This window comes from Lagopus muta, chromosome 2 (assembly GCF_023343835.1).
Source record: "Lagopus muta isolate bLagMut1 chromosome 2, bLagMut1 primary, whole genome shotgun sequence".
Classification (NCBI taxonomy): Eukaryota; Metazoa; Chordata; class Aves; order Galliformes; family Phasianidae; genus Lagopus; species Lagopus muta.
The window spans coordinates 23,481,833-23,493,902 of record NC_064434.1 but is presented as its reverse complement, the minus strand read 5'-3'; the positions used below and the strand labels follow the sequence as shown (position 1 = coordinate 23,493,902).

Genomic DNA, 12,070 nt, shown 5'->3' with positions numbered 1-12,070 from the left:
CTGGTTACTCGATTTCTTCTTGTCCCAAGCAATGAAGCTGTAGTTCTCCTGGGGCACTGAGACAGAGATGCCAGCACAAAGGGCCAAAGCTATCCTATTCACTGCAGTTCCAACTACTGATGAAGTGGTGAGGTGGTTTTATGTTGCTTATGTCCTTCTACTGCTCTCTGTGATCCAGGTAACAGGCACAAGGAAGGAAGTGTTAGGATGCTTCCTCTGAATAGCTTGTGTGGGCCAGGCAAGGCAAAACTTGAGTGGACTCTTGTAACTTATAAAGGAAATACCAAGAAAAACTGAAGTTTCTTGCAGCAGAGTTAACTTGGCTGCATTGCCAGTGCTTTACAACTTGTAACATGTTGAGCATAAATAAAACTATAAAATCTTGTTCTGTGATTTAAAAAGAAATTTGGGAAACCTGCTATTTTCATCTAATGTAATTTTAACTTTTCATTGAGAACTTTATTCTACACTGACTAGCTTAATTGTTCAAAATTATATTTAAGCTTTTTCTTTTTTTAATGTAGCATGGATAGTTACAGAAATGCATATATAGAACAGAAGCATCTTTGTGTGTTGTTCTTTTTACTGTAGGTATGTTTCTTGTGCATTGGGATGCCCATATGAAGGAGACATCACACCAGCTAAAGTGGCTGAAGTAAGAGTGAAATTATGGCTTTTCTTTTTAATGAAATTAATATATATTTGAAAATGTCTGTAAGTCATGTTATCTAATTAATCCTAAAAAAGATCTTCAATGAATAACAGGAGAAACAAACACAAAATGCAGCTAATACTAAAAGTGGGTGCAAAACATCACTATTTTTTTCTACCATCTGTGGTCAAATCTAAGGAAAATTGTGTGTTTTGATTGTTTTCAGTCATGAGAAAATGTATAATGTACTATTTCCTTCAACAAGAAAGTAAGGAAACACTTAAAGAAGTAGATCCAAGCATACGTGTCGGTGTACCAAGTTGTATGAGATGATCCACTCTGCGCTGGCAAGAGTATGCTCTTACAGTCAGCCAGCAGAGTCACAGGTAAAACTTTGTGTTTTGGCATGTGTCATACAAATCACATGATTGACACATGAACTCATGCCCAACATGATTGTCTACAACTTAACTCATGCTCCTGTGATTAAGTACACCTCTCTCCACCGATTTTTTCCATTTTGGATAAAGGACAATGAAGTCCGGCCTTTTCTTTGCTAGCAGAGCTAGCAGACAGAAAAAACTGGGGAGTAGAACACAAGTGTTACATTTTTCAGGAAGATGCAGAGTGCACTGAGGGTAAGATGAATTTGAGCAGCACAAGGCAGAATGCAACTTTCCTCCTGGAGAAAGATTTGTCTTCTCTGTTACACTTAATCACCTATTTTTGATGATTTAGCAAAATCTGCAAAGCACTTCTTTTTTTGGTAGCACTAGCAGCTAGTCAACATTTGTCTGATTTATTGTGTTCTCCTTGTGTGGCTTTCAGGTCCAATTCTCATGCATCTTTTTTCTGGGGTACATTCCAGATGGAACTTGTGATAATTCTGCTCCCACAGCAGCCACATGATACTTGAACTCTTTGAAAAAATAGCTAAATTGGAAGGTACTCAGTATTTCTAAATTAATTGGTTTTAATATGAAGTGAAAATTAGAAGTGACGCAGCTTTACTTGGAGCGGTGATGACAGATTCAGCTGTGGTGTTGGTAAATTGCTTACTGCAATATCATGTTCCCCAACAGGCTTCCTTCCATGTGTTGCTTGTTTTCTTAAACTAGGTATTCTCCTTGTGCAGAAAAGCCCCTTTTCAGATTTACAGTGGGAGTGCTATCTAACGTTCCAAACATGCGTATATTTACATACACAGCTATCTTATGTCTAAATCTTAGTATGTGTCTTTTTGTGTACCTCTACACCATTGTGAGTTTAAGAATGAAAGCTTCCTCATTAAAGTTACTAATTCAGGCCTTGATTCAGCAAGCATTCATGTTTTTATAGAAATATCTGATTAGCTGTTAATGGATTTTATGTGAACATCTGCACTCATCCTTTGCTGAACCAAAATGATCAAAATTACTGGCCCTGTTGCTCAACCTGTCAGAGATCTGCCTCTTGGGTCATCATCTTTTTTGGGATGGGAGCGTCTGATTGTGCACGGTAATCAACAGCTATGATTGAAAGGTTTATGCTATTTTGATGCTGTCATGAGAGAGAACAGATTATTATTTTTATTTTTTTAAACAGAAGCTTTAAGTGAAGCAAAAGTAATTAGCAGAGAGAGGTGGATCATCAACCTACATGCATTTTAAGCTTACTAGGTCATAACTATTTTACAATTATCTACTGACTCCAAGCTTCATATGCATATAGAATACATCTGGTTCATGCATATAGTTCTTTATTTGAAAGTGAAAAAAAAAAAAAACCTAAGCATTTTTAATGTATTGAAATAAAACTAGATAATCTTTTTTATCAGTCTGCTTCTTCTTGGAATAGTCTCTGATTAACTGTTTTCCATATAAATATTTATTCGTAATAGTACTTATTCATATTGTTATTAACTATGGAGTAATTTCCATTCATTGATCAGACTACAGAAAATGTACTTAATCTTTTTTTAACATTGTTTTATATTATTGCAGTTTCTCTTGCATCACAAAGACTGCAGAGTGTTTTTTTGTTGTTACTCACTTAAAAGTATTAGTAACTAGACTAAGGCCTTTTTTATTAAATTTAAGAGTATAGTTTTAGATTTTCTTTGCAACAGTGGAATTATTCACATGCCTCTGGGGTTGCAGTGTTGGGTCACCAACTTCCATTTTGATCAGTGCTTGGTGTCAGGGCAGTACTCACAGAGGGAGCAGCCCAAGGCTGATGCAGAGAAAAACTCTTCAGTAGTGCAGAACACAACTGTCCAATTAAAAACCTCTAACACATTCTCAAAAATCTGTACCGAAAAGTTACAAAATTTTATAACTAATGAGCTGCCTCTTAGTATGGTAGATTAGAAAATTCAGCATGAAAAACTCATTCATTTCTTAAGCATGCACATTCTTCTTGAAACTAAACATGTTTCTCTTATGTCTCTAAGACAATGATGAGCTCAGCTTGTTAGCAGAGTTTCCTATTTTCTTCTTTCAGGACTACATATTCAGGGAGCTGGCAGACAGAAGAACTCAGCAAAGGATTGAAGGGAATCCAATAGGATTTCTAGCAGTTGATATACTCTCCTGGTCATCACTAAAATACTCACCTATAAAATGAATCAAGCATGGAAAAGAACGTGAAAACAAACAAAACAAAAACTGACGTTTGGGGATGAACTGGGCGTAATTCACCTCTAACTGCAGTTGATCCATTTTGTGTTACAACAGCAGTCCAGTTTAAATGGATCCAGTTTATATGCAGTGTGTTGATGCAGTTAGAATTCATTTTTGCAATCTGGTGAATGTCCCTCCTTTTCTTAAGTATATATGGAATATATATTGATAAGACCAAAGGATTCTTCAACTGTAAAGCAGGAGTTTTATTACATTTGCAATGGTCGTAGCACTTACAGGCTTAAAGCACTTACAGGCTACAAGCAAGACAACTCGGACCACTTGAACTTCTTTTTCAGCTGTTCTTTGAATTAAGTGAACAATGATATTGATCCAGTCCTTCTGGGACTGCTAACGCAGCACTTTGTCAGCTTCCTCAGACATATTCACAGCAATCCTGCTGATGAAGTCTTGGAATTGTTTTAACAGCTAAAAGCAGTGCAACCAAAGTTGTCTTGGAGAAGAGTCGTGTTTTTTCGTTTCTAAACAGTTGATGTCCAGATCAGGATTCCTCTCCAATGGAGTGGCCTGTTGGGATCGCTGATGCACAGTGGGAAATGCTAAAGGAGGCAAACATACTCAGCATGTGTAAATCACTTGAAGCCTTTTCCAAATAGGTTTGACAAAGTTAAAATAGGGAATTCCTACATTCAATTTCTAAAGCAATATATTTAGTGCAAACATAATTGCTGCTTTCTTGTGTATGTCTCTCCTCGTGCAAACTGATCTCATATTTACACAGTGAACTCAGCAAAGACATAATTCCTGAAACATTTAGGGCACTATTTCTGTAAGAACAGCAACAAGTATGGGGTTTTGTTTGTTACTAAAAGAAAAAAAAAATAGGATTTAAAAACTGGAATACTAATTACAGTTTTGCTTTTATTTGTATTTTAATGAATGGCTTCATGAAAAGCAAGCATCTTAAAACTTCAGTTTTCATTGATGTTTTCAGTACCAAGACAAAGCCAAATCAAGCTGCTTAATTATTTATTGTCTTAACTAAGCCACATGCTTGATTCTGTGTAGTAAGCAAACAAAAAGGCAGATCTTTACCCTACACAGTTTGTAATCTGGAAAGTACATGGAGAAAAACAAACAGCTGGGAAGTGCCCAGAGAGAGGAAAATGCTGGGAAAGGGCTTGACAGAATCTTAGTTCACAATGTAAAGTCTATCGTATTTAGATTATGTGGGAGAGTCAGCAGTTGTTGATGGATTGCTTGGCTGGTTTTTCCATATGTAGAAACGGACCTATAAACTTGAAAAGGAGAGGATCTATGGGATGTTCTTCTTGGGGTGCAATTTTGAAGAATGAATAGAGGTTTTCTTATATATAGGCCCACTCATTGTGACTAAAACTAAAACTGTAGAGAAATGTACTCTTTTTAATGTATATTCTGGACCTTATTTTCACTCTTTCATCTTGATCTCTTGTTGTTTCTGTTTCTGATCAGGTGTCTAAACGTCTGTACAGTATGGGCTGTTATGAAATCTCTTTGGGGGACACAATTGGTGTGGGGACTCCTGGAAGTATGAAAAGAATGTTGGAAGCTGTTATGAAGGAAATCCCTCTGAATGCCCTTGCTGTTCACTGCCATGATACATATGGGCAGGCGCTAGCCAATATCCTCACAGCCATACAGGTAACATGGGTTCTTATTTTAAAGTCATGATAGAAATAATAGCTTAATTCAAGTAAAATTGTTTTTAAAAAATCTTACCTTTAAAGGAGAGGAGCCACTCATTAAACTTTCAGCAACTATTGCTCACTTTTCAAACTGTCTGCGGGTATTATAGAATCATAAATCCTTGGAGTTGGAAGGGACCTTTAAAGATCATGTCATCCAGCTCCTCTGCAAAAACCAGGCACATCCACAGCTAAATCACGTTTGTCATAGCCTGGTCCAGCCTCGCCTTGAATGTCTCCAGAGGCAGGGCTTCCACTACATCTCTATGCAGTGTATGCCAGTGACTTTAACAGTGACCCTCACTGTTTCCTTATATCCAACCTAAATTTGCCCCTCATCTGGTTTCAAACTATTTCCTCATGTCCTATCACTACAGACCCCACTAAAGAGTATGTCTCCTTCTTTTTTGTAGCTCCCCTTTAGATTCTGAAAGGCCGCTATCAGATCTCCCTGGAGCCATCTCTCCTCCAGGCTGAACAGCCCCAGCTGTCTCAGCCTGTCCTTGTAGGAGAGGCATTCCATTCCTTGAATCATTTCCTTGGCCATCCTCTGGATGCGCTCCATCAGGCCCATGTCTCTCCTGTACTGAGGACTCCACATCTGGATGCAGTATTCCAGGTGAGGCCTCACCAGTGCAGAGTAGATGGGCAAGATCACCTCCCTTGCATTGCTGGCCATGCTTCTTTTGATGCAGCGTAGGATATGGTTGGCTTCCTGTGCAGTGAGGGCACATTGCTGGCTCATGTCCAGCATGTCATGTCTGGGCTGCCCTCACAGCCCAGAAAGCCAACCATATCCTGGGCTGTGTAAAAAGAAAATTACTGCTTTTGAAAAGCAAACAAACAAAAAACTGCAACTGTAAAAAAATTAGTACTATTTTTTTTTTTCAAGAAAATGTCAAAACATATTCTGATACCTTGCATGAAATAGAAAGTTCTGAATTCTGATATTATTTTCAATTCTGTACAAAAACACTAAGAAACGTTGATGATGAATAAATTCCGTTTATGTTGCATGAATGAGAGAGATAAAATACTTTTTATTCTGATGTCTCAGATTCCACTTTTTTTAGGAACATCTATATATTCATTGTTCATTAAACTAAAATCTCTGTTTTACAGATACATCTAAATATAAAACAGAATAATGCATCATTACATCTTGATTTCAGATTGATAAGCCTCAGTTATTGACAGTCATGTATACAGAATGGTATAGATAATTTTTTCACTATTAACACACTTTCAGTATGCTTTTATGTTTATGAATTTCATCTTTCAAGCAACTTTGCACCTTGTTCAATCTTATTTGAAATTCATAGGTAAGTTATCAGGAATACTTAATTTCCATAACAGTTTTTTGTTTTGTTTTGTTTTTAAATAATATAACAATACAAAAAATAGACTACAAATTCTAATGGAATTTTTGTAAGGATAGCATCTTAATGAAAAATACTTTCACAGGTACATGCATTCCTTAGGAGAGCCAGTATTGTTAAGTTTTATACTTAATGGCACTTTCTGCTTCCTTGCAGTTCTTGGTGTTACTTTTAAGGTCAACTTTTCTTTGTACTGTCTTTTTGTTTTGGCACTGCTCTTATTATTTTGTTTAGAAAATAAAAGCATCTTATTAACAGTGTTAGTGATAAAGGCAACAAGAAAGTACACAGAAGTGTTTCAGTCAGCATGAGAATCTCTGCAGGTATTAAATGCTGGATGACAAAATCTGATTAAAAAGGGTTCTAACATAGTATGTTATTATTATTATAGTATTCATTATAGACCCTTACTCACTTTTACTATTGCAAATATGTGTGTATGTGCCATGGGATAAATCAATTGCCAATTTCGCAGTTAGCTTCAGTTGCAGATGTAATAGCTAAAGGCATGAAAACCCCTGAGTATGGGAGGAGTTTGCCATAAAAATGTTTGAAGGATTGTTTTCAAATCCTTCCTTAAAATAATTGCTGTCATGGTGCCTAATAAACACTGAGCTATGGTTACGCTTTGTTAACCCTGGTATTAGTTGTGATACTCATTTTGTGTTTCCATCATGTTGCAATCTTTTTATTTACATCTTAACTCTGGAAGAGTTAAATGGGGAAAAAAAGTCTTAGGTTGCCAACGTGCAGTTCAGACTATTTAACAGGTAAATTCAAGAAAGCAATAGACCTGAAAAAAAAAATCCCTAGGCAGCCTTCTCTGATTCCTGGGAAGCCAGAGGTGCCTGAGCTTCCAACAGCAAACTTCCTTATGTGCTCAAGTTCTGCTACAGTGCATGCCTAAAGGTGCTGTGTTTTTGGCTGAACTGAGCTTGTCATAGATTTTGCCAAAATTTCGTGATGAAGCAGGCATTACACAGTCTCCCTGGCTGGATTTATGCAAGCAGCTCCTTGGCTTGGCCTGAAGGTAAGTCCCCAGACTCTTGGATACTCAAATGGGTCTGGAATGTCACAACATATCCTGCCTCTGGTGCTGGCTCTAAGTAATGGCTTTGTTTGAAGAGATGGGGCAGTTAGCAGTGAATTATAGCTATTCAATATTGTTTCTAAAATAGGGCAACTGTTACTGGTCAGTTGGATTGTAAATGACAAAGGTGGATTAGAATTCCAAGTCACTTCGTAGTCCCTGCTGCTGGGTCTGTCTCTGTTTTCCTCTCTGCCAAAGAAACATGAGTGGGCAACTTAAAATACTGGAGCAAAACTGTTGTCTTCAACTCAGTAATTTGTTTCATAGACCAGATTCTCCATAGATGGAATTCCTTACCCTGCCTGCTTTATGAGTTTTTGTGACCAACACAATATTTCATCAGGAGTGAAATGTGATTGAGGGGTTATAGAAATAATGGGCTGCAGTTATTGCTTGAAAACAGTTTTCAAGAATATTCAGCAGGTAAATTACACTATTCCTGAAGCAGTGCAGATTACAACCTTCAACTGAGTACTATTGCATTGTATATTGTGTTTCCTAAGAATTAATGACTGACAGCTGGAAAGCCACAAATCACTCTACACTAATTCAGGCATTACTTCGATGGGAGATCTCCTAGGAGTGGAGAGAGGTGCTAGTGATTCAGTAAGTGATTTTTTATACAGATCACATTGTTCCATGCAGGATTATACTACCCAGAATATTTTCTTTTGTTTGGGGCTGGTCCAAAGTCATCTAGAACTGACAGACCATATCTGTATAAGAAATTAGCAGGGAAGTAGCCTTGTAATTCTAGTATTCAGTTTTATGTGTGTTGTTTTAGCAAAAGGATAGGTAGTGAAAGATGGAAGAGAGATTAGCCAATATTTAGAGGATAAGTAATTTTTTAAGTTGGAGTGAATAATATAGGTAGAAAGCACTGCATTAAAGAAAAGAAAGGAGATTCACTTTTATGAAAAGAGTCTGTGTAAAATGTGAAAAACATGAAGGGATGTTTCAGAACAAAACATTAAACAGATGACTGGCTCTTGGTTAGCTGCCTTAATATTAAAATACAGGAATACAGAATTAAATGAGGGGGCAAATTCAGAGGACAAGAAATGATGTGATGATTTAATTAGAAGTTGTGGTATGTTGAGTAAAATTGCATATGTGGGTTAGTTAATGCGACAAATACAAAATGGGGCTAAAAGAAGTAGTAAAACGTCCATAGAAAATTGTTACAGACCTCCAAAGAAGACTAAAAAGAATGGTCAGGAAACTTCTGTGCTGGAGAGGCCCCAAAAAGGTAGACCATCTATCTCAGGAGATCTGAGTTACCTTGATAATTGACTCCTATAGCATTTATAGAACAAGTAAGAAAGGAGAAGTTTTTTAATGGAAATAGTACAAAACTCTGTTTTCTTTTAATAGTTTGTGTAGTTGCCAGAAATAGCTTTGACTGTTTTCATAGCACATACCTTAACATGAGAAAAGAATATGCTAACAGGTAAGTGGGAGTTTTGTCTTGCAGTGATACCTCAGTGAATTAAACAACTGCCTGGTAATCTCACAGAATTTTATCAAATTCAAATTGCTATCTTAATTCATTGATATGAACTGATCCCTACAATACTGGGATCAAGTCCTAATTTTGGGAAAGCGAGTGTGAAATTCTTATGACTTACAAGGAGCAAAGATTTTTGTCACTGTGTGTAATATTTCTACCTTACTAGAATACAAAATGAATGAGTTTGACAATTATTGACACAAAAATGAAAATTATTTTTCATTAGTCCTTTTTTTTTCAAGCAAATAGGAACTTTGAAATGAAATGCACACTTTACTACCAGAAACACAATCTAGCAAGTCTATAATTAAGCTTTTGAGGCTCAAATTGAAAATTTCAGATTTGTGAATAGGGTGTTTCTCATTCTAGAAATTATATGTCCCCTTGTAGAGATGAAAAAAAAAAAAAGGTAGTCTCTCATTAATATCTTTAATGTCCTTCAATTTTAAAAATTAATTTCTTTAAAAATGTCAACAGAACCAACAAAGTGGAGTGGTTGGCTACTGAACTCTTCCCTTCGTAAGTTAAGTAGATTCTAGACCCCTTTTTACATGCTGAACAGATTAACCATTTTTGTGCTCAAGCTTACGTATGGAATAAGGGCTACATTCACACAAAGGCAGGCAGTGATGATATGGCTAAGTTTTAAGTGCCAGAACCGGGAGATGAATATGAACAAAGATACTGAAGGTCATGGTGTATTAATTCACAAGGATCATTATGTTACAGGAGCAGAGTTCAAAACAGCCAGCAGCCTGAAATGGGAGAGCCTTAGGCAACTGAAAAGGGGATTATGTTTTAAATTCCTTTTTATCATGATTCTTATAAGCTTACATCTGAAGCCTTAGGTGAGATGAATTTTGCACCCCAAGCCATCTCCTAGATATAAGTGCCTGACTCGTTTGTTGATGGTTTTCTGTTTTTTTTTTTTCAAACACAAGATTTGCTTTTCCTGACTGATTAGCTTGCCTATAGCAAGAGCTGACTGTTGGTCCATTTAGCTGCTTGTTAAAGCCAGCTCACCATTAAGATGTCTTTCCAAGAAATTGCTCCTAAAATGCTTCTATTTGGGCTCCCCCTCCTTCACCTGAGGGTGACTTTAAACCTGAAATCTTGTGCTTGGCCCCCTCCTGAGCTCCCCTGCAGGAGAGTTGCAGCTGTGCCTGCAGCCGTTCTTTTATCTTGATTCTCAGACTCATCCTCACACACTGACTTTGCTTTGGACCTGGCTCATCAGTGAATTACTGTGTGATCGCTGGACTGCTACCGATCCTGATTACTTGGCCATGAACTGATGACTCAACTTCTGACTCCTTTTTGGTGAGATTGATTCTGCTGCCTGCCTAGCCGTGACTCTTGGCTCCTCGTTTGCCATCCTCTAAGGCGCAGACTGTCCTTGGCTGCTACTTGAGATTATCAAGTATTTAAAGGGGAGACCAGCAACCACTATCAGAATTCAGGATAGAGTTGAGCAGCAGCTACTGATGAGCTGGGAGATACAGCATGAGTTAGCATGATCCAGGTCTATAAATATCTAAGGTGTGGGGGCAGAATGGCGAGGATGTGGTGAATTTTCAGTGGTGAATGGAGACAGGACAAGGGGAAACGGCCAGAAACTGCAGCATAGGAAGTTCCACACGAATGTGTGCAAGAACTTCTTTACAGTGAGGTGACGGAGCACTGGAACAGGCTGCCCAGGGAGGTTTGGAGTCTCCTTCTCTGGAGATGTTCAAGACCTGCCTGGATGCCTACCTGTGCGACCTACTGTAGGGAACCTGCTTTGGCAGGGGGGTTGGACTCAATGTTCTCTGGAGGTCCTTTCCAACCCCTACAATTCTGTGATTCTGTGATTCTGTTTCCTGAGATCTTGGAGCTTGGCTGGTGGCCTTGTTTATCAAAAGGCAAGATATTGCTATTAAGTACAGAAAACATTTTCTTGTGTGTGGTTGCACACAGAGCCCTAGCAGTATTACACTGAGAATTTCACTGTACTTAAGAGAATGCAGAAAACCCAGCTTGAGGTATTGATGTATATAGCAGAGGAATATCAAGATTTTGAACTAAAATATCTCTTTTAAGAGCCAGATTGAACTTTAGCCACACTTAACTTAAAATTCATGCTAAGTTTTTAGTCCAGTATTTCTGGAACTAATTGACTTAATGTATACATAATGATGAATTTCCAACTAAGTACAGCATCTGTAAGAAAATTTGCTTAGTATTTGTATCCTACAGTCAATTCTTGCATTTTTTTCCCAATTTATTTACTGAATAATTTTATTAGATGGTGTATGGTAACTGTTGAGTCACAGCCTGAACCAATTGAGCACTTGGGAAAAGGACCAGGTCAGCCCTGGGAGCACAGGTAAAGGTAATTCACTTGTGTTAGCAGAAGGGGTGGAGCCTGGCTGCACCTCTCAGGCCTCATTTAAGGGCTGACTGGCACTGGGGAAGGATCTCTGCTTGGAGATCCCTTCTTTGTGGAGTTCTCCCTGCAAGCCTAGGTCTTTCGAGATGGGTGAGCATTTCTTTTGTACTGCCATTCTACTACCAGTCCCTTTGCTACTATGCTCCTGTATTGCCCTTCCAGTGTTTCCACAGGATAGTGAAAAATTCAGCACTCATGCTAATGTGCCCTAGTAAGTGGCCATTATGTGCAGCTGGAAGCTGTATAAATTAGAGTAGCTGAATAAAATGGGAAAGTAATAGAGAAGAAATAATGGTAAATTAGCATGAAGGTATCAGTAGTGGTGGAGGAAGGCTGGGTAGCAAGAAGGCAAATATATTTGTTACGTATAGCTGTCCAAAAGCTTAGGGCTTCTGTTGGAAGTTTGTTACACTTTTACTTTTTCATAGTATGTGAATGATTTCATGATTTATATAACAGCATGTACGTATGCAGACTCAGTGTTCTTAATTTTTACAAGAAGCAGCAGGACAGATGTTTGAAGTAGAATTTTATGGAATCTTATTTTGTAAAAACTTATAAGCATGTTTTCCTGTGGTTTAGTTTTCGTGAGCTTTGTGTCCTGATTTTTTCTTTGTAATTCATTTCTGAAAAGACACAAAGTTAAAAGGGAATTTTCTGGAT

At 37.7% G+C, this 12,070-nt stretch overlaps 1 protein-coding gene across 4 annotated transcripts in view; it reads left to right on the top strand.

The window, feature by feature from the left end:
• HMGCLL1 (3-hydroxymethyl-3-methylglutaryl-CoA lyase like 1) overlaps positions 1–12,070 on the top strand; it is a 74,729-nt gene that overhangs the window by 37,857 nt on the left and 24,802 nt on the right. For 3 of the 4 annotated variants that reach the window (XM_048936547.1, XM_048936546.1, XM_048936549.1), the window contains exons 6-7: positions 592–655; positions 4,768–4,956. In XM_048936547.1, coding sequence (XP_048792504.1) covers positions 592–655; positions 4,768–4,956 — 253 coding nt within the window. The remainder of the gene's footprint in view (positions 1–591; positions 656–4,767; positions 4,957–12,070) is intronic. The other variant, XM_048936548.1, reaches the window with a different exon arrangement.